This window comes from Canis lupus, chromosome 1, assembly GCF_011100685.1.
Source record: "Canis lupus familiaris isolate Mischka breed German Shepherd chromosome 1, alternate assembly UU_Cfam_GSD_1.0, whole genome shotgun sequence".
NCBI lineage: Eukaryota > Metazoa > Chordata > Mammalia > Carnivora > Canidae > Canis > Canis lupus.
This window is the reverse complement of record NC_049222.1, coordinates 20,751,691-20,771,511: the sequence shown is the minus strand read 5'-3', so window position 1 is coordinate 20,771,511 and position 19,821 is coordinate 20,751,691. Positions and strand designations below refer to the sequence as shown.

The 19,821-nt window shown below is 38.3% G+C and overlaps 1 protein-coding gene across 5 annotated transcripts in view; it reads right to left on the bottom strand.

Annotated features, from left to right (window-relative positions):
- The window catches only part of CCDC68 (coiled-coil domain containing 68), a 51,185-nt gene that overhangs the window by 24,833 nt on the left and 6,531 nt on the right, over positions 1-19,821 (bottom strand). For 3 of the 5 annotated variants that reach the window (XM_038525941.1, XM_038525940.1, XM_038525944.1), the window contains exons 2-7: positions 11,966-12,061; positions 9,229-9,359; positions 8,033-8,119; positions 4,823-4,963; positions 3,518-3,643; positions 1,686-1,814 (exon numbers count right to left, since the gene is read on the bottom strand). In XM_038525941.1, the coding sequence (XP_038381869.1) occupies positions 1,686-1,814; positions 3,518-3,643; positions 4,823-4,963; positions 8,033-8,119; positions 9,229-9,345 (600 nt within the window). In that variant the 5' untranslated portion in view covers positions 9,346-9,359; positions 11,966-12,061. Of the gene's footprint in view, positions 1-1,685; positions 1,815-3,517; positions 3,644-4,822; positions 4,964-8,032; positions 8,120-9,220; positions 9,360-11,922; positions 12,062-19,821 lie in introns of those variants that run through there. The other 2 variants (XM_038525942.1, XM_038525943.1) reach the window with 2 other exon arrangements.

Below are 19,821 nucleotides of genomic sequence, written 5' to 3'. Positions count from 1 at the left end.
AAATGCAAACACTCTTCGTGCTTAATTTGCTCAACTATTTATTATAGGATAAATATTCTAATGCTACAAAGTATTCATCCAAATGTTACAGTTTGTTCAAAATATTAAAACTATAAACTGTCACACTAGCCAACCAGGTACTTGAGGACATTCTAGCCCAGTGATTCTTGGCTACAGTAAAATCTTCAGTGACCCAACACACAACACAGATGTAGCTATATATTAGTACTAGATTCAGTTAAATTTGGGCTTATTTAATTTTTGTGGTTTCCTCATAGGACCTTCATTGAGATTACAGATTCAACCAAACTCAGTGTTATAAATTAAATTATTGGGAAATATGTAACAAATTAATCAAATTTCCGTTGGCAAGAAACCTGAATATTGAAATGTGATACTTTTGAAGTGACATTTCTAAAATGGCACCAACTCATGCAGACATAAAACAGAATAAGGCTGAGAAGGAGGCAAATCAGGGAATTATGATAAATGTAAGAATTTATTGGGCAATATTTGCCAGAAGTCAAAGCCTATTTTTTTAAAGATCTTTTAAAAGTAATCTCTACATTCCACATGAGGCTCGAATTCACAACCCCAGATGAAGAGTTGCATGCTCTACTGACTGAACCAGCCAGGCGACACCTGCAAACCTATATTCTTAATCTACCCCACATCCAGTTTTAAAGAGCCCAATTTTCTGTCCGTTTGTTTTCTATTAAAAACCCAGTATTCCTTGATTTCTCTGTATTCTAAATTCTAATAGATGCATAATTAAATCTATATGCTCACCATCTGTATATGCTTGGAGTGTCAACCACTCAAAGGCATACTGCATAAAATTTTTAATAATTTTTGTTCTGTCACTATTCTTCCCTAAATTATCTCTTACGGAAGTTCCAGTTCCTATAGGAGGTCTTTCCTTAATGTGAATTATATCCGTCCCAATGTAGCCAGAGGTATTCACAATCCCAAAGTGAGCTTGGGTGGCCAAAGAACAGATATTTCACTGACTCTAATACACAGAAATGCTATTACAGGGATTCACTGTATGATTACCAATAGGTGGATTTTGTGATTGTTCCCATTGTTTCCACTCACAGTCTCACCTGCTTCCCTTTTCTAAGCCATACATACACCAGAGAGAGAAAGTGACAGAGGATGATATGACTGCAGCACTTGGAGAAAGGCCAATTAGTGACAGTACAGACCATGTTAAGTGTGTAAGGGGAGGAACTAACATTACTGAGTTCTTTCTGAAGTCTTAGTTGTCGAAAAGGGTACTCACTTTCAACTAATATTTTATGTATTTTAGGGGTGCCTGGGTGGCTCAGTCGGTTGGGCATCCTACTCTTGATTTTGGCTCAGGTCATGATCTCAGTGTCGGAAACCAAGCCCCACGTTGAGCTCCATGCTCAGTGGAGAGTCTGCTTGAGATTTTCTCTCTCCTTCTCCCTCTGCCCCTCCCCTCCCCCTGCTTGCTCTAGCATGCACACTCTCTTGCTAAAAAATATATATATTAATACATTTAATTGTATAAATTTATAAATTATATTTATAAATAAATAAATTCACATTTATATATAAATTATATATATTTATATATCTTATTTATTTTAGTGTTATTTTCTTTCCTTCTCTCCCTAACCCTGTCTGGAAGAAATTCTTCTAATTCCCCAGGGGCTCACCTTTTCCATCCTCTGCACAAGGTTCTCCAGCTCTGTGATTTGATTATGTTTTTCTTCAAGCTTTTTAGCAATTTGATTCAGATTTTCAGCATGTTGTTTCAATTGCTGTTCTTTTTCAAGTTTGTTAACCTTTGGTCAGTAAGACAATGGTGAAACTATTGTTTTTATTAAGTTTAAACAGATAGTATTGCCCTCTATAATTTTGAGTAGCCAAAAAAATTTAATTATTCACACTTCATTCAAATTACTCTTTTGAATTTAGTGTTTCCTCCAAAACAAACTCAATGGGCTGCAACAGCACTAAACAATATAGTATTAATAATATTTCAGCATTATTTCTAGAATGTTTACATTTGTTACCATAAAACATGCTACCCCGACTGGTATAAGAAAGACAGATGCTAATTTAAGAAAAGCAAGATTTTTAACTTTTTCTCAATGAAATTTAATTAGAATTAAAATCTTAGATGCTCAAGTAAAAAATGTTTCACTTTTTAATGTTTTATTTTTAATCAGAAAGTGTCATAAAAGCAGAATAATGATCCCCACTGTGTTGGGGGTTATTCCCCAGGCCTATAGCAGGAACAGTGCTAAAGATCATAGAAGTGAAGTCTTCATCTGGTAGCCTACAGGCCACACTTGAGTGTCTCAAGTGACTTCTAACTGACATGCATGCACACATCGGCATTTATATTTAATAAAATATGAGATTTTACAGTAGAAAAAAAGCATCTAGTTTCTTTCCTTTGGAAACACCAGGTGGGCTTTCCTGCCAAGCATCTTCAGGCTGGGGCTGAGGCCCCTTTGCAGAACACATGAATTCCCTTCCCTACAGGCCGACCACTCACTCACATGGAGCACTTGGGTGCTCACTTCATTCACTACAGTTCTTTATCTGTACCCTGTGAGTTTCCGACCATCACCAGCACATCCAGAAGCATGAAGGTGTGTCACCTGCACAGTGGATTTCCTTATGATCCCGTGGAGATCTCTGCAGGGCCCGAGCTGTCAGAGGCCTACGTACCCCACCCCAGCATGAATGAGCTTCCCTATTTAGAGTTTTGGTGAATATATACATACAAACACTCGCACACACAAACATACGCACATTTCTTTCTTCCTTTTCCCAATCCTAGAATTCATTTTTCAAATAATGGTGTATTGATCTTAAAATGTATACGTCAGATTTAAAAACAAACCAAAAAATGTATGCATGTGTTTATATGTGTATGTCTATGCATATGTATACACACATATAGACACATGTATACATATTTATGTTTTTAAAATATTTTAATTTATAGAGTTATATATTGAAATATGAAAGGTGTATTTTAAAATATAAATGTACAGATACTTTTTTTAAATTTGAAGAATGTATTCTAGGACCGGGTCAAAACCATCTTGAAACCATTGATCTAGCCCAACTCTCATTTTAGAGACAAGGAAATCCAACTCCAGAGAGGGGAAAATGACTCTACCTAGGTCATCTACTTAGTCAAAAGCAGAACCAGGAGAGGAGTCACTGGCCAGTGTCCCTGGGACAGCCCTGATTTCTAGACAGGGTGGCCCAGCTTCCTCCCACCTGTGCTCCACGGGGCCTCGGGCAAGAGCGGCAACACCACAGCTGAACAATGTCTGAGTGCCAGGCTAAGCAGGATGTGGGGAGAGATCAGGACAGAAGATGGGCACCCTGCCCAGTCCAAGGCTTGCCAAAGACATGGGGCCATTGCTTATTTCACATCAAACCTCAAAAAGGGAGACGTGAACCAATACACATACACATTCTCTGGGGTGTCAATTCTCCAAAAGACAAGCTGCTAACCCAGTACCTCCAATAAGCGTTTACCATCCTCATGCTGCTTCCTAACTTCTTCAGACTGTGTTTGGTAGACTTCAAATAATCTCTGGGCCACGTTTCTCAGAGCCGCTGCTCCTGCTTCTCTGGAGGCTTCCAGCTAGAAAAAGAGGTCACGTATGTTTTGGCATTTACAGTAGAAAAGGTTAAAGTCAGAACAGTTTGATAGGCGACTGAAAACAGAGAGGCAAATGGTAATTTGCACCCTCCTATACAGCAAATAGGAGAAAAGACACTATTACCTAGTAAGAGGAAAAAGTAAAATGAGAAACATCCTATTTAGGGAAACTATCATGCACAAGGATTTGCACCAACCAGGCCAAACCAAAGCTCCACAATCAGTGCTCTGCATTTATAGGATGCACCCTTCAAAGAGTTCCACAGTGTCTCATCAGCTTATACACTTATTTGCATTTTATCGTTGATGCCCATGACACTAAAAAGATGTATTTTCCTAAGACAGCAGTGGGACAAGATGTGAGTATTAAGGGCAAATGTCCGGGATTTAACCAAAAGAAATAATCAAGAATGGCCACAACGATTTACCTACAGAAATATTCATTGCAGGACTGCAAATATAATAACCCCCCCAACACCCAGAATATATAAAGTATCCAATAATAGGTTAATTAAACAAAATAATGAGCCATTTGACTATGAGTGTTCTAATTAATATTTATTAAGTATGAAAGATTTTAAAAAACTATTTAGGAGGAATACTTAACATGAGACCAATCTTCTTAACACATTTTTAAGTGTATGACACTGTATTAACTACAGGCACAGTATCAAACAGCAGATCTCTAGAACTGATTCATCTCGCACAACCGAAACTTTATATCCGTTGAACTTTTGTAAAATCTTTTCAATAGTAAAAGTAGTCTCCAAAATAGAACAGTGAGATTTAATTTATAAAATGGAAAAGTGGTTCTCTATGAAGGTGAGCATACGTGTGGATCCGTGGATGTGTAAGGATGCCTGTCTGCTTTTACACATCCATGAAACTATCTTATTGGCTCAAAGGCCCAAAAACACAAAATCAGAAATTTCTCCTACACCTAAAATAACTACCAGAAATTCCTCCTGGGTGACTCAGTCAGTTAAGCATCTGACCCTTGGTTTCAGCTCTGGTCATGCATGATCTCAGGGTTGTGAGATTGAGCCCCACATTCAGTATGGAGTCTGCTTGATTTTCTCACTCCTTCTGCATCTGTCCTTCCCCCTATAATAAATAAATTAAAATCTTAAAAAAAAAAGAAATTTCTCCTGATAGCCATACCTTGATTTTCAATATTTCATTTTCTTTGTTCATTTCTAAGAGCTGCTGTTCTTTCCCTTTCATCCTTTCCATGAGCAGATCCAAACTGCGACAAGAGGGATCCATTTCAAAATCCAAGCCACTCTGAATGTTTTGACAATGCTGAAATGAACAAACATGAAAATCGTCAACCTGACTATTCTTTTCCTCTACAAACTTTGACAACAATAATTATCACTCACTACTAATATATATACAAAAAACATTCAGGTCAGCACAAATAAATATTTTGAATTTCAAATATCAAAGGGGAATTCTAGATGAAGCAGCTGGCCTCTATATTTGCTCAAATTTGATTAGGTTCTTTTATTAAAAAAAAAAGGTAGAGGAATATCTTTTATGCGTTTTTATTCCCTATAGTTTTAAATATACCATTAAGTCCTTTTTGGGAGATAAATAATATCCACAAGGCCTATTTTTTCCCCCTTTTAAAATCTAAGTTGCAGACACAGATGCATTTTGGTTACATTGTATTATAAACGAATATAATCGGACCTAATAGTTACAATACATAATAGTCAATGTTCAGTGATGCTTCACTGTAATCACCCCATATTAAATTTCCAGAGATATCAGAACTGGATGTTATTGCCAGCGTGACTCAATGTAAACTCTTGCCTACTGAAAATAAACTTAGAGAGCATAAAATAAATCTTATCTAGAATCAAGGACATGTGGAAGTGGAAAGATAATTTGAAACTATCTAACTCAACTACATCAATTTTACAGATACCAAAAGTGAGGTACTGAGCCTCAGTTAACACGGTAAGTGGGAGAGCACATGAAACAGCCTCTTGAGTATCTATCCTACCTATGCTTTCTGCTCTTCCAAATTATTTCAAGGCAATATACAATTCTACATACCCTGAAATGAAACAATTATAAAATAATAACTTCCTTTTAGACTTCTATTTAGTAAGCACCTATTATGTGACAGGTAATCTTTTAGATGTTTTATAAAGCCCCCTTTGTCTGAATGCTGCAAACACTAGAAGGCACTATGTCCATTATTCAGAGGAGAAAATTGAAGATGAGAGTGTTTCACTAGTAAGCTTACTAGCAATACTAGTAAGTGTTTTCTAGTATTTTAGGAGGTTATACCTAAAACAACCACCAGGACCAGAATTGGAACCCAAGTTTGTTTAACAAAGGCAATATTCTTTCTAGTACAAAATATAGGTTACGTTTACAGAAATAAAAAAGCAGAAAAGAATATAGTGAAATAAATAATATATATAAATATATAAATTTTAAAGACCTGTAATTCCATCATGGTTTTGTTTATTCTACTCCATACACTACTATATACTCTCACTCTCCCTATATAAGTTATTTTGTTTTTAATTTGTAAAAGAATACTCCATGGAAGGAGTCTTGTGGAAGGTAGATTGCTGGCAGCAGTAGATAGCTACAAAGGTCATGGATTAGTGCATCTTGAACTTTGATGTGTATATGAGTCACTTGGTGATAGATCCAGTTAAAATGCAGATTCTGATTCACAAGGTCTGGGGTGGAGCTCCAGATGCTACATTTCTAAAGAGCTCCCTGGTACTGCTACTGCTGCTGTGAATACCGCCCAGGCTTGGAGAGCAGTAAAGCCCTAGATCAGTATGCTGAATTCCCACATGGACGTTGTGCAGATATTGCAGGGGAAGGAGCAGGTCCTTTGAGGCTATTATTTGCTATCTTGAGGTTTGAGATGACCAAGGCAGACACACTGGCAACACAATTCATCTCCATTCCTAACTCCTATCAAGGTCACCAACCTTCCCATTGTGATATCCAATGGTGAATGTTCAGTTCTCAATTTACTTGACCCATAGGCACCATTAGACATAGTGGTGACACCCTTTTTCACTTGCCATTCAGTGACTCTCTCTCTTCCGGTTTTCCTTCTAATTCACTAGTGTCTTTTTCCAGCCTGCTGTGAGGATTCTTCTTCCAAAGTGTTGGATATCTCAGGACCAAATGCTCAAATTTCCTGCCATTTAATTTCTTTTAAAGATGTATTTATTTATTTATTTATTTATTTATTTATTTATTTATTTTTGAGAGAGAGAGAGAGAGAGAGAGAGCGCTCCCATGCACATGAGGAGAGGGGCAGAAGGAAAAAATCCTCAAGCAGATTCTCCCCTGAGTGAGCCCGGAGCCAGAGGCAAGGCTCGATCTCAGGACCCACGAGATCAGGACCTGAGCCAAAGCCAAGAGTCAGATGCTCAACTGACTGAGCCACTCAGGTGCCCCCGTCATTTCTATCCACACTCACATTTGGCAATCTCCTCCAATTTCAGAAATTTAAATGCTATCTTTATTTCTAAAATCTCTGCCCTGTGGCCTGGATCTTCTAGCCCAAACCTCTACCTTCAAAGCCAGAATCAGACACACAGTACCCATTATAAATCTCCACTTACAGGTGAAATAAACAACTCAATAGAACCAAAATGGATTTTTTTTTTTTTTGGCCTTTACCACCATTCACAAACATTAACCTTTTTTTCTAGTTTCTGAGCACTTAATATAAGAAAATTTTTGGAGCTGGTTGTGTTAGTTTGGCAGACTGAGCATGATAAAGGGAACAATATTTATGCCTTCTTCATTCTCTATGGCTACACTATATAGTGGACAACGTTGGTATGGATGAGGTGCACTTGGCTTCAGATGGGCTCTAATCCGGCACAATCCAGGCAAGGCTAGTGTAGATTGTTTGACATTAAGAATATAAGGCCAGTCACAGGGGAAACGGTACATTCAAGTTTATCAATTGTCTGATCACTTGGCCTAACAGCTTAATAACTTCGACTCTGTGTCCATTGGCGTGACCCAGGTGAGCCTAAAAGGTTGTACCTTCATCACGCTTTGAAAAATGTTGCTGCCCTATATCCTGGCTGGGCTGACATCTTTACATATACTTTAGATAAGTAAGCCCTATTTAAAATATTCAACTAAGGTCTAGTCCTTCCAATCTGAGCCTGCTAATAACATCTGTGGTTAAATATTTCATACATATGCCCAGTAACATCTTTAGATACTGACAAAATATTTAACATCCATCATTCAAAACTTCAAAGAATAATTTAATAATTATCATAAAAAGTTATTTAAATAGGGTTTATACTGTTTTATGTTTATTTACTGAAGGAATAAAGTGGTACATTTTGATCAATTTATTACCTTTGTTTCTAGTTTGTGATTTGTACTGTTATGTCCTACTTCATCTTTAAAAATTTGATTTCGGATCTTTTCCAGAGTAGTTCGGATCTAGAAGAAAAGCACATTTAAATTTTTTTTCAAAGACATTTAATGTCAAATACTTTTTTCTTTATACCAGCTACAGTATACCTGATTTATCTGGAAAGTAATAATAAACACTGATCAGAGATTTAAATAACTGCCACCAACCTGACTTGCATTTAGGCTAATATTGTTTAGACTGCAGAAAATGAACATTTGGTCTTTATAATTCTTTCTCAGTCAAACCTAAAATATAACCTAAATGAATATTATGCTACAAAATAATTACTATTTAGTAATTAGTATTTAATACTATTTAATTCTATTTTTCCTATGTAGCAATTTAGTACTAATTTACTATTTAGTAATTACTATAAAACAATTACTATTTAGTAATCACTACAAAATAATTACTAGCTAGTAATTACTAGAGAATAATTACTAGCTAGCAATTACTATAGAATAATTACTATTTAGTAATTACTACAGAATAATTACTAAGAGAAGATCATACAAATTTATGCATGAAATATAAGCCTAATGTCTTAGTGACCTATGGAATTGTAAGACACTCAAAGATGAATTAATCTAAGTAAGTTATAAACTAGCCAGGTTCAAATTTTTCTATCTGTTCTAAGAAACAGTTCATAAGAATATATACTTTTGTCAGCCATTATCACTGGATTCTCATAAGATTTCACATTTGTAATGAAGTCACATGCCAACATGTGATCACTGAGGAGAGCAACCCAGCACTGTGAAAAGGAAGCGGTAAGGAGAGACAGTAACTCAGAGAGAACATAAACATCTAGTTGGGAGCACAGTAGCAACACTCATGAAACAACTGAGAAATGATATAAAACAGTAGGAAGTGCAGTGGTGAAGAGTGTGGGGCAAATTAAGTGCTGATAGGTGTTCTGAACCCTTCTGGCCCATGATTCAATTTTATGCCATGTGTGGGAACAGAGGTTTGTGTCCTCAAGAGAGGTTACCAAACATGTGTTGAAATTTCAGCTGCTGGGGTTGTCCTTTACCAAATGTGTCCTCACAGGTTCTATGGAGGGAGAAACAAAGCCCACCCATCCATGTTAGGTTGCATTTTAAAAGATCATGATCGATTTCCAGTACCTGCATACCTTTTTCACATATTCAGTTTCTTCAATAACGTGAGCTGATGTGGACTCATACAGGGCAGAGTTATTTTTTATTTTACCACTTGGGGGAATCTCTGTGGTCACTGTTACTGTTGTCATTGTGAATTCCGGCTCTAGGAAAACACAAATCAGTTAGTCAAAACTAACTTCTTTGATGATCTGATAATACGGTCCATAAACTGAAAGAAGTTCTGTATTAGCACTATAATTAAATATAGTAGAACATGTGATTAATTATTGATATCTGGATATATCCAGGAATTAATTTAATATAAAAACAGCACCAGCTGAAGCATTCATTGATCAGAAGTATAAAAATCAAATTATCTGAGAAGAAACTATGTAAAATGTCTCTTTTTACTCCACATCATATTGGACTATAAAACCTTAAGACTACAGATTGCATCTTATTCATCTTTATATTCCAGCACATTGTAAGCACTTAATAAATGACTGTGGAACTAAAACAATATAACAAAATCATATGTATATATTATATATATATATATATATATATATATATATATATATCACTTATATGTCACTTTATACTCTTTTTTAACTCTCAAGAGCCTATAAAGGTCATCTACTGGAGAACTATTTGTAATAGAAAAATATTGGGAAAAGCCTAAATATCCACAAAAAGAGGACTAGTTGAATAATCTGCTATGAAGTCTTCTCTAGGATGCATTATTCAATAAAAAAGACATGGTGCAGAAAAGGATATATAAAGGATGTATAGCATAGTAATTTCTAAAAGAAGGAAGAGGTGGATAGAAGGGGAAAATCTGTGATTTAAGTTTTGACACTGAACAATGTAATTGTTTTACCTAATTATAAAGTAAAACTAAATTAAATAGGAGAAAATGAAATCCTTCTAAAATAAGAAATAAATACACAAATAACTATATCTGTATAACAAGTTGAATTATTATTGAATTACTTGAAGTGACTTTAAAACACATGCCAGGGGCTATTTATCCCAGGTGTGCTATGCCCTAAGAACAAAAAGAAGTGCAAAACAATCTTAAACTATACTCATTAATAATATTGTTAGTGGAAATATTGGTATTGCTATTTTGAAAGTAGTATATGTGTATGTGCATGCACATGCACTCACCCACATAAATGCATGATGTAGAATAAAGCCACAAAGTCATTCTCTTAACATCAAGAACTAAAATTTTGAACATAGAGAAAAAAAATCCTACAATTAGAGCAAAAATGTTCTGTAAACACCTTATAATCCAAACTGAAATTATGAATATAAAATAATGATTTATTTTCCTCTAAAAATGTATTCTAGGTCCAGCCACTCAAAAATTTCGAAATATAAGCAATTGATGCTCCCAGTGCCCAGACCATGGTCTCAGTATATCATTCTCTACTAAAAAGAAATCATGGTTTCTTGAATGATTTAGGTCTGAGACAAGAAATATACAAGGTAAGTTTGAGATATCTTGTTCTACCAGAAGGCAGAAGGTGACTTAATACTATACAAAGCCAATCTGATAGAGGAATGACTGTGAAGGATTGAAAAATACGAAGGATTATAAATTCCTGAAATTATAGTGACAGGAGAAAAACCACCACCAACAGCAACCATCATCATCCAACTCAATGGAGAGAGGCCATCATTATACTAACATCAGCTCAAAAGAGGAAGTGAGATAAATGCACCAACAAGCATTTATCTTGCCTTTCTTGTATGAATTATATTTCATGGTAACCAAATAATTGATTCTTTTTTTTTAAAGAAGTCCTGCTAATAAATCTAAGTGGATGATAGAATTAGACCTACATTTTGCAATCCCTTATGAAATAATGGATCTAAACAACAGTCATCAACCAGTGCCAAAATCACTAGGTGAGAGGTTGATGAAGAATGCATTAACCTGGGAACCTTACTAATCAATCGTGACAGAAGTAGAAAGAGATAACCAGACATTTTGTCCTCTAGATGTCGTACAATCACATGCAAAAAGCATCACCTACAAAGTATGCTTTAAAAAAGAATTGAACTTGAATCTAATCAAGCCTCTATATCTAAGGACAGTAAGCATCTGAACAAGAGGAAAATGTTCAATGACTCTACAAGGGCGAAGGTTGCAATCAGCCAAATCCAAATTATGTGACATTTTATGAGACAAACAACTAGTTCCTTCCACAAATTATATGAAGAAAGATGGGAAGAAGAGAAGGAAAATTGCCATAAATGAAGAGTCTTAAAGAAACATGTGGCCAAACGCAATATCTGAATCTTCCTTGGCTCTTGATTCAAATAAACCAGGTATATGAAGACATTTTTAAGACAGCTGGGGAAACTTTAAATCTAATTGGATAATGGGTTATGTTAAAGAACCATTGCAATTTTGCTAGGTATATTAGAATTATGATATTCTTTAGAAAGATCTTTTCTGTTAGTCATCCATACTGAAATATTACATTTAGAATTGCTGTAAAATACTCTAGCAGAGAGAGAAAAGGGGGTGGGGTAAAGATGGAAGAAATTTGGCAAAATGCAGGGAATTACTGAAATAGGTCAAGGGCACATGGAATTCACTATGTTCCTCTACTTTGTCTCTTGTTATAAATTTCCCCAATAAAGAGTAAAGAACTAAAAATAAATAAATCAATAAAATGAAAAGCCCTGTGAGGTAGGATTATTCACCTTACCTTACTGAACAGGAAGCCAAGACTCCTGTAGGTGGTAACTTACCCAAGGTCACTGGAAAACGAACAGAGCTGAAACTCAAGCCTTTGTCTTTGGGACACCAAGTTCAAGGGTGTTTCTATTACATTAAGGCTGGCTTCCCTGGTGAGGAAAACAACAACAGCAAAATATTAAAATTTAGCAATGACCTATGCTGGTAAAGCACACAAAGAATTTTCGTATTAGCTATTATCACTTTAAAACTAGCTTGCTATTGGAATAACTCTAAGTCCTGAATTTATTCTTTAATCTTCAATGAAATTGACAGAGTATGCCAAGAATTTTCCATTTTATTATAAATCCTCTTAGACAACCACTATGGCTTCTATTTATTTCGCCCAAAGTCGATTTGGCAGCTGCAACTCAGCAAGTCTGCTTTTGCAGAATGTGAGTGCAAGTACCTCTGGTACTTGGTCTTCTGAAGTCTCTTCTGGGATGAAGTGCTTGGTCCAAAACATCATTTAAATGCAACTTGAAGTAAAAGAAACACCCATAGAGACAATAAGCCATGTGTTTGAAAACCAGAGGGGGATGATCAAGCCTGAGTGTGGTCAGCAGTCATGTGAGCCCAGTCTGGCTTCCCACCTATTTGCACAGTCTGTAAAGTCACAATGGTGCTTATATTTCTTAATGGTCTAAAATGAACACACACACACACACACACACACACACACTTAACAAAAATCAAAACAGCTACATCATTTTGTGCCACATGAAAATTATATGTTGTTCAAATTTAGTGTTCATACTTGAAAGTTTGCAATACCCACAGCCATTTCATTTCCATATTGTCTGTGCTGTTTTTGCTTTACAACAGCAGAGAAAATATGTGGCAAGCAATGTCCCAAATATTTACTATATGGTCCTTCACGGGATAAGTTTGCTGACCCCTGGGTTAGGATGGAGCAGAAGTGGGAGCAAAATCTGTGGGAAAATAGAAGTGAGCAGAACAACCAATGTGGTCTGAGTTCCGTTTGGTTCTCCAGTTCAATCCTCCCTGATCTACGGTCCCATGTGATCGATTTGCATTCTTTTTTTCCTTTTTAATATGTTACCCACTGTGTATGTTAACAAATGATGAGAGGTGTTTCAGCATAGGAGTTAATCAGTCTTTGGGAGCAATCCCAAATGCATTCTCACGGTCTTTCATAATTTGAAAATCACACCAGGCCCCACGTTATATGTCCTAAACATACTCTCTTCTGTGCCTTTTATTCTCAATATCAAGGAATTCAGCTCCTTTATCACTGATATTTCTCAAAACACCGAACCTCTTCCACTCACTAGTTGGGCCATCTTAAACAAGTTATGTAGAATTTTAGCCTCAACTTACCTTTGTCTGTAAAATAGGGATAATAAAACACCTAGAGTTGTAAAACAGAGTGGTTTTTTTTTTTTTTTAACTTCATTGGTTGCAGCAGGCACTCAATGGGCAGTAATGGTTAATACCATTGCTCCTATTATTTTATGTTATCAATAACCACAGAAGATACGCAGCCGATAACAGAGGAGGTAGTTTATGCCCATCTGGTTGCAAAGTTTACATCCAGCTCTATTCAAACGAAATCCAATTCCATTCCTCTCTTTGATTCAGGAAATTTTTGTGATCACAGTCCTTGATTTGTATAAAGAAACCCAAGGGGAACTTAAGCCAGCAAAGTCCAAATTGCCATATGGCATTACCATCCTGGGGAAAATCCATCTTAGCATTTTATTTCTGCCAGAAGTAGATTAGGCAGATAAAATTTTCAAAATAAAACACAATCAGTTAATTAAAGTGAGAAAAGAATTTTATTTGCTTTATGCTACAGTGGATTGAAGACAGCTTATAAGTGGCATCACGCCAAGAGGTGTTATTTCCCAGATCAGGGCTTTTCAAACAGGGCTCCCAGGGGACGGGAGGTGCTAAGTAGACAGGGCTTTGCCATCCCAACTTGAACCAAAGCGCTTCTGCTTTGTTTTGTCACACACTGAATTTTTCCATGAGATTTTCCATGAAGAAAGAACATTCTCCAATGAAAAGGTTTAGAGGCAGACCGCCTGGTTTCACGGCCTGCCTCTGCCACTCAGTAGCTGTGTGACCTTGCACAACTTTCTCGACCACTTATGCCTTAGTTTCCTTATCAGCAAATTTCAGATAATATTAATAACTAATGATGAGAGAAACAATAAACAACATAGGGTCGTTTGCAAGGTAACATTTCCCCAGCATTTAAAACAGTGCATAGCACATAATAAATGATTTGTATGTTTGTCCAATGAGTAAATGAAATAATCCATTATCCACAATTATTGCTGATAAGCAGTCTGAGTAGTAGAGACGAACCAGGTAATATTTTAAACCATCTGCAGACCCAGGTAGGTTATAAAGGAAGATCTGCTTCTGGGATTTTAAGACAAGAAAATCCATGGTATCAGTTCTTTCTCAATAACACATCAATAATTCATCAACATCCCCAACTGATTATGCTAACATCTAATGAACAGTTTACAGTTTACAAAGTGATTCATACACATTAATTGTAATCTGTGCCATAAACCAACACATCACTGGGTGCCCAGGATAACGTAAGCAAACCTACTTCTCTGTTTAATGACGTGAGAATGGCTTATCCATTATACAATAAACACATGTGAAGCACTGCTATGGGGTTGAGTATTGCTCCTTCCCCATTCCTACGATGAAGTTCTAACTTCCCAGTATCTCAGAATGTGATCTCATTAGGAAATAGGATCATTACAGATGTAATTAGTTATGGCAAAGTCACCCTGGCATAGGCTGGTCTCCTAATCCAATACAATAGGTGTTTTTATAAAAATTCGGACACAGGTGCACACAGGAGAATGTAAAGCTGAAGGCAGAGCTCAAGGTGATGCTTCTACCCGCCAAGGAATGCCCAAAACTGCAAGCAAACCACCAGAGGCTGGAGGAGAAGCATGGAACAGGCCCTTCCTCACAGCCTCAGGAAAACCCAACCATGCCAACACCTTGACCTTGGACTTTGGCTTCCAGCACCGTGAGACAAGCAATTGCTATGTTTAAGCTACTTAGTCCGCGGTGCTTTGTTACAGCAGTCCTAAGAAATGAGTACAGGCAACTGCTTGTATTCAGAGCTTCTAACAAAGGTATTTTCATCATTTATTTAACCTTTGATTGAGTCATTCATAGATGAAACGTTTATTGAATAGAGCTGTGTGGGGTGCTGTGACCCCAGAGGTGCACCAGACACCCCGCCTTCATGAGACTTTCAGCGCAGACGGAAGACAGATGTTATAAAACAATGGAACACTTGGGAACTTGAGAGGTGGGGACAAGCGTGAGGAAGAAAAGCAGGGAAGGGCAACAGAACAAAAGGAGGTGCTGTTGTGGTTGAGTGGTGAGGGAAGGCCAATCTGAAGCAGTGGCATTTGAACCAAAGACTTGAATGAAAGGAGGAGATGCTGTGTGGCTGCCTGGGAGATGAGGGTTCCAGGCAAAGGGGCAGTAAGAGAAGAGGCTGGAATTTGCTTGGAGTGGTAGTCGATGAAACACTAAAGTACACAGTGTAGCCTACCACTTTCCTTTTCTTTTACTTTTTTAAATTTTTTTCCTTTTCTTTTGATGTAGCAGGGACTTTTTTTTTTTTTTTTAATAGACTGAAACTTGTTAAGACTTCCAGTTTGCCCAAGGAGGTGTCTTCTCAGCTACCAAGAACAGGTCTAGCCCTGGTTGGTATGGCTCCCTCAGGGTTGAAGCAAAGTGTGGGACACTGCCAGGTGCCAAGACGTCAGGGGATAGAAGGGACACTAAAATTCAGTTGACTGCCCAGTGGTATTCTCAACTCACTTCTCTGGGTGCTACCCGAAGGCACCATGGTGGACGCATGGCATGCTTTGGCTCTCCGGCACTTGATTCTCCTTCTCAGATATGCCGAATCACCACCTGTAGGAGTCTTTGCGGGAAAAGACTTCTTCTTCCTCACTCCCTTGGGCTGGAGCACAGGCCAACACGTAGATTCAGCCAACCCTCAGCCAACCAGCTGCTCAACTCAACACCTAGACTCAGCCAACCAGGTACTCAACTCAACACTTAGACTCAGCCAACCCTCAGCCAACCAGGTGCTCAACTCAACACCTAGACTCAGCCAACCCTCAGCCAACCAGATACTCAACTCAACACCTAGACTCAGCCAACCCTCAGCCAACCAGCTGCTCAACTCAACACCTAGACTCAGCCAACCCTCAGCCAACCAGGTGCTCAACTCAACACCTATACTCAGCCAACCCTCAGCCAACCGGGTGCTCAACTCAACACCTAGACTCAGCCAACCCTCAGCCAACCAGGTGCTCCCATCTGGAAATGCCAGTAAAGGGATTGGCCCTGGGGCTTGTTGAATCTGGAGGCAGTGAAAACCTCATTATTATTCTGAGAAGGGAAGGAGTCCCTCACAGAGTGCTGCCTTGTGTCCAGGGAGCTAGAACACCAGTGGTGACATCTAGTGACCAGTGGCAATGCCAGGACCCTCTCCTCCTCCTGTGATAGCCTGTTCTTGGCTGAGGGACCAGCACACTGGATTCTCCCATTTCTAAACCGGGAAGTTCCTTTTCAACTTGTTATCCAGAGCCAATGAACTTAACTGACAGGTTTGCAACCAAGAGCTCTGATGGGTTTCAGCACAGTTTCTGAGTTCTGAGCTGACAATATTGAATATTGTTTCGTCATCATTCTTGGTCACTCTTCTAGAGAGCTTCGATGTTAGAAGCTGCAAAAGTAAGTTGCAAGAAAAGTGAATTAAGGTAATTAGGTTACATGAGGGGAAAAATGCTAACATATCTCCAAACTCTTGAAGAGACTGACCGTGTCTTGAATATTAAACAACACACCTGTTCTGCAGCTACATTACACAGCACAATGGTGACATCCAGTGTCAGCTGGCTAAATCTCAGGTGACTGTGTATTTTACCGGAAAACGATGCACACTGTATCAGAAGACATGCATGGTTAACCTTAGCTCCAGTAGTAATAACTTTGGTTCAAGTAATAAACTAAGATTTTTAAAGTAGAATTAATTTTATTCATTTGTGATACTCATTTATATACAAACACATATTTACATCATAGCCAATGCTACAGAAACTCTTAGATATGAAATAAAAGCTATCTCAGTTTTTTAAAAAGATTGAAATATCGGCACACATGGAAAATACAAATAAATGGGATTGATAAACACTGTGCCATTTACTGAAGAATCATTTCCCATAAATTGTCAAAAGTAGGGACGCCTGGGTGACTCAGTGGTTGAGCGTCTGCCTTCGGCTCAGGGTGTGATCCTGGGATCCGGGATCGAGTCCCCCTCAGCCTCCCTACAGGGAGCCTGCTTCTCCCTCTGCCTATGTCTCTGCCTCTTTCCCTCTCTCTGTGTCTCTCATGAATAAATAAAATCTTTAAAAAAAAATTTGTCAAAACTAATCATGACAACGTATTGCACAACAATACCTACCATCTATATATCTACAGCTTTATCTAAGTCCATCCATGTACACAGGTATAATGCAATCAAGTCACAGAAAAGTGACTCAAGGTTTTCAAGGTCATCAATTGACCTCCACCTGATATACCAGGTGGCCCAGATACACTGGCCTTAAATCCTGGTGTCTTTGTAAGGAAATAATCTATCTTCATAGTTCATTGGCATAATTTGAAATTTTGAAAGCAGCTGAAGATTTCACCCAGTGCCCCGTATGGCTACTAAACTGTGAAAAGGAGCAAATCACGTGAGTCCCATCCACTTTGGGGAAACACTGGGGAGAAGGGACCAGAGTCTGCTGAGCACCTACTACATGCAGGTTAGGGTGCTCACACACCCTAATAATAATCCTCACACACACCCTGAAAGGTTTGTGTTACTATTCCTACTTTACAGATGAGGAAAGGAGGCTGAGCAAGATGAAGCAAAACAGCTGGTTAGTGATGGTCGTGGAGGTCAAGCCATGAGTCCGCTGGGTCTTTCCAGCTCACCACCTTGCCTTCTGCTGCATTCTGAACAGATTTCTAAGCCTAATTTTTTGGGCCCGAGCTAGTTTAGTAGTCAGACCACTGAGTAACCGTCAAGTAACTCCTGTTGTGAGCTCCCTGTGCATCCTCTAGGACCGTGAGCAGATGTTTTTGTCCCAGTAGATTTATTCCCTGGAGAGAGGCAGTGTGGCCTCATGGCTTAAAAATGGTGGCTTCAGACTTGGTGGGTGCTGTGCACAAGGCTGTGCTACTTCCTGCTAGCTGGGTGGCCTCTGAACAGTTTTCAAACGTCCTAGGCTTCAGCTTCCCCAAATGAAAATTTCAGATGCAACTGTTGAATTTACCACAGAGTTATACGAGGATTAAACAGTACAGTGCACAAAAAGTGCTTCACGAAGTGTCTGACCCGTCATGCACATTTAAAGAATATTAAATCATCATATTGACACCCACAGCCCATAGCGGGCATCTGCTATAGGACATCACTTGGAAGTGTCAAAGCCTCAGCTCAGCTGTCCCCTCACTGTCCACCCTTCTAGTCAGACCATCCATCCTGTATTGACCTCAGTTAACAGTCAACTCAAAAACCACTTAGGACTTGGCAGTGAAGAGCATATGAAAAAAAGCATACGTCAATGACATTTATCTTAGTCATTTGTAACATTTAAAAGGAAAGTATCCTTTCAGAAAATATCTCTTGTGACTTTACAAAATATTTTAAGAGTAAAAGGTTCAGGAATAGACAAAATATTTTTAGCTTCCTAAACTCATCCTGGAATATTTTAGCTCCAACATAATTTACTTCATTTAAAAAATTATCCAGGGACCACCTGGTGTCTCAGTGGTTGAGCATCTGCCTTCGGCTCAGGTCATGATCCCGGCGTTGTGGGATCGAGTCTTGCATTGAGATTGCTTCTCCCTCTGCCTAAGTCTCTCTGTCTCTGTCTCTGTTTGTGTGTGTGTGTCTCTCACGAGTAAATAAATAAAATATTTTTTAAAATAAAAAATAAAAAAATTTCCAGTAAGGAGGTAAGTATGAATGAGGATACAGAGTGGCTGGAGCTCCTGTCTGTTGCTCATGGGAATGCAAAATGGGCAGGCACGCTGGACAACTCTTAGGCAGTTTCCTATAAAGTTAAGCACTCACTGTACAACCAGCAATCCCACTTCTAGGTATTTACCCAAGTGAAATGAAGGTCTACGATCCATACGTCACAGATGTTACTAATTGCCAAACACTGGGGAAAATTCAAATATACATCCATAGGTGAATCCTAATCATCAATAAGAAGAATGAAGTACTGATGCACACAATGTGGATGAATCTCCAAAGCATTTTCCTTACAGAAAACAGCCAGATCCAAAAGCCTACATACTCTAGTTCTATTTATATGAGATTTAGAAAATTCAAAATTACGGTCACAGAAAACAGATCAGTGGTTAACTAGGGATTGGGAGTGGGGGGGGGGATTGACTACAAAGGGGACACAGGGGAATACTGGTGGGGAACAGAATAACATAACTGTTCTATATCTTTTTATTTTTTTTTTAAATTTTTATTTATTTATGATAGTCACAGAGAGAGAAAGAGAGAGGCAGAGACATAGGCAGAGGGAGAAGCAGGCTCCATGCACCGGAAGCCCGATGTGGGATTCGATCCCGGGTCTCCAGGATCGCGCCCTGGGCCAAAGGCAGGCGCCAAACCGCTGCGCCACCCAAGGATCCCTATCTTTTTAAAAAGATTTTATGTATTTGAGAAGGAGAGTGAGCCCATGAGCAGAGTAGGGGGGAGGAGGCAGAGGGAGAGGGAGAAGCAGACTCCCCACTGAGCAGGGAGCCTGAGGTGGGGCTCGATCCCAGGACCTCA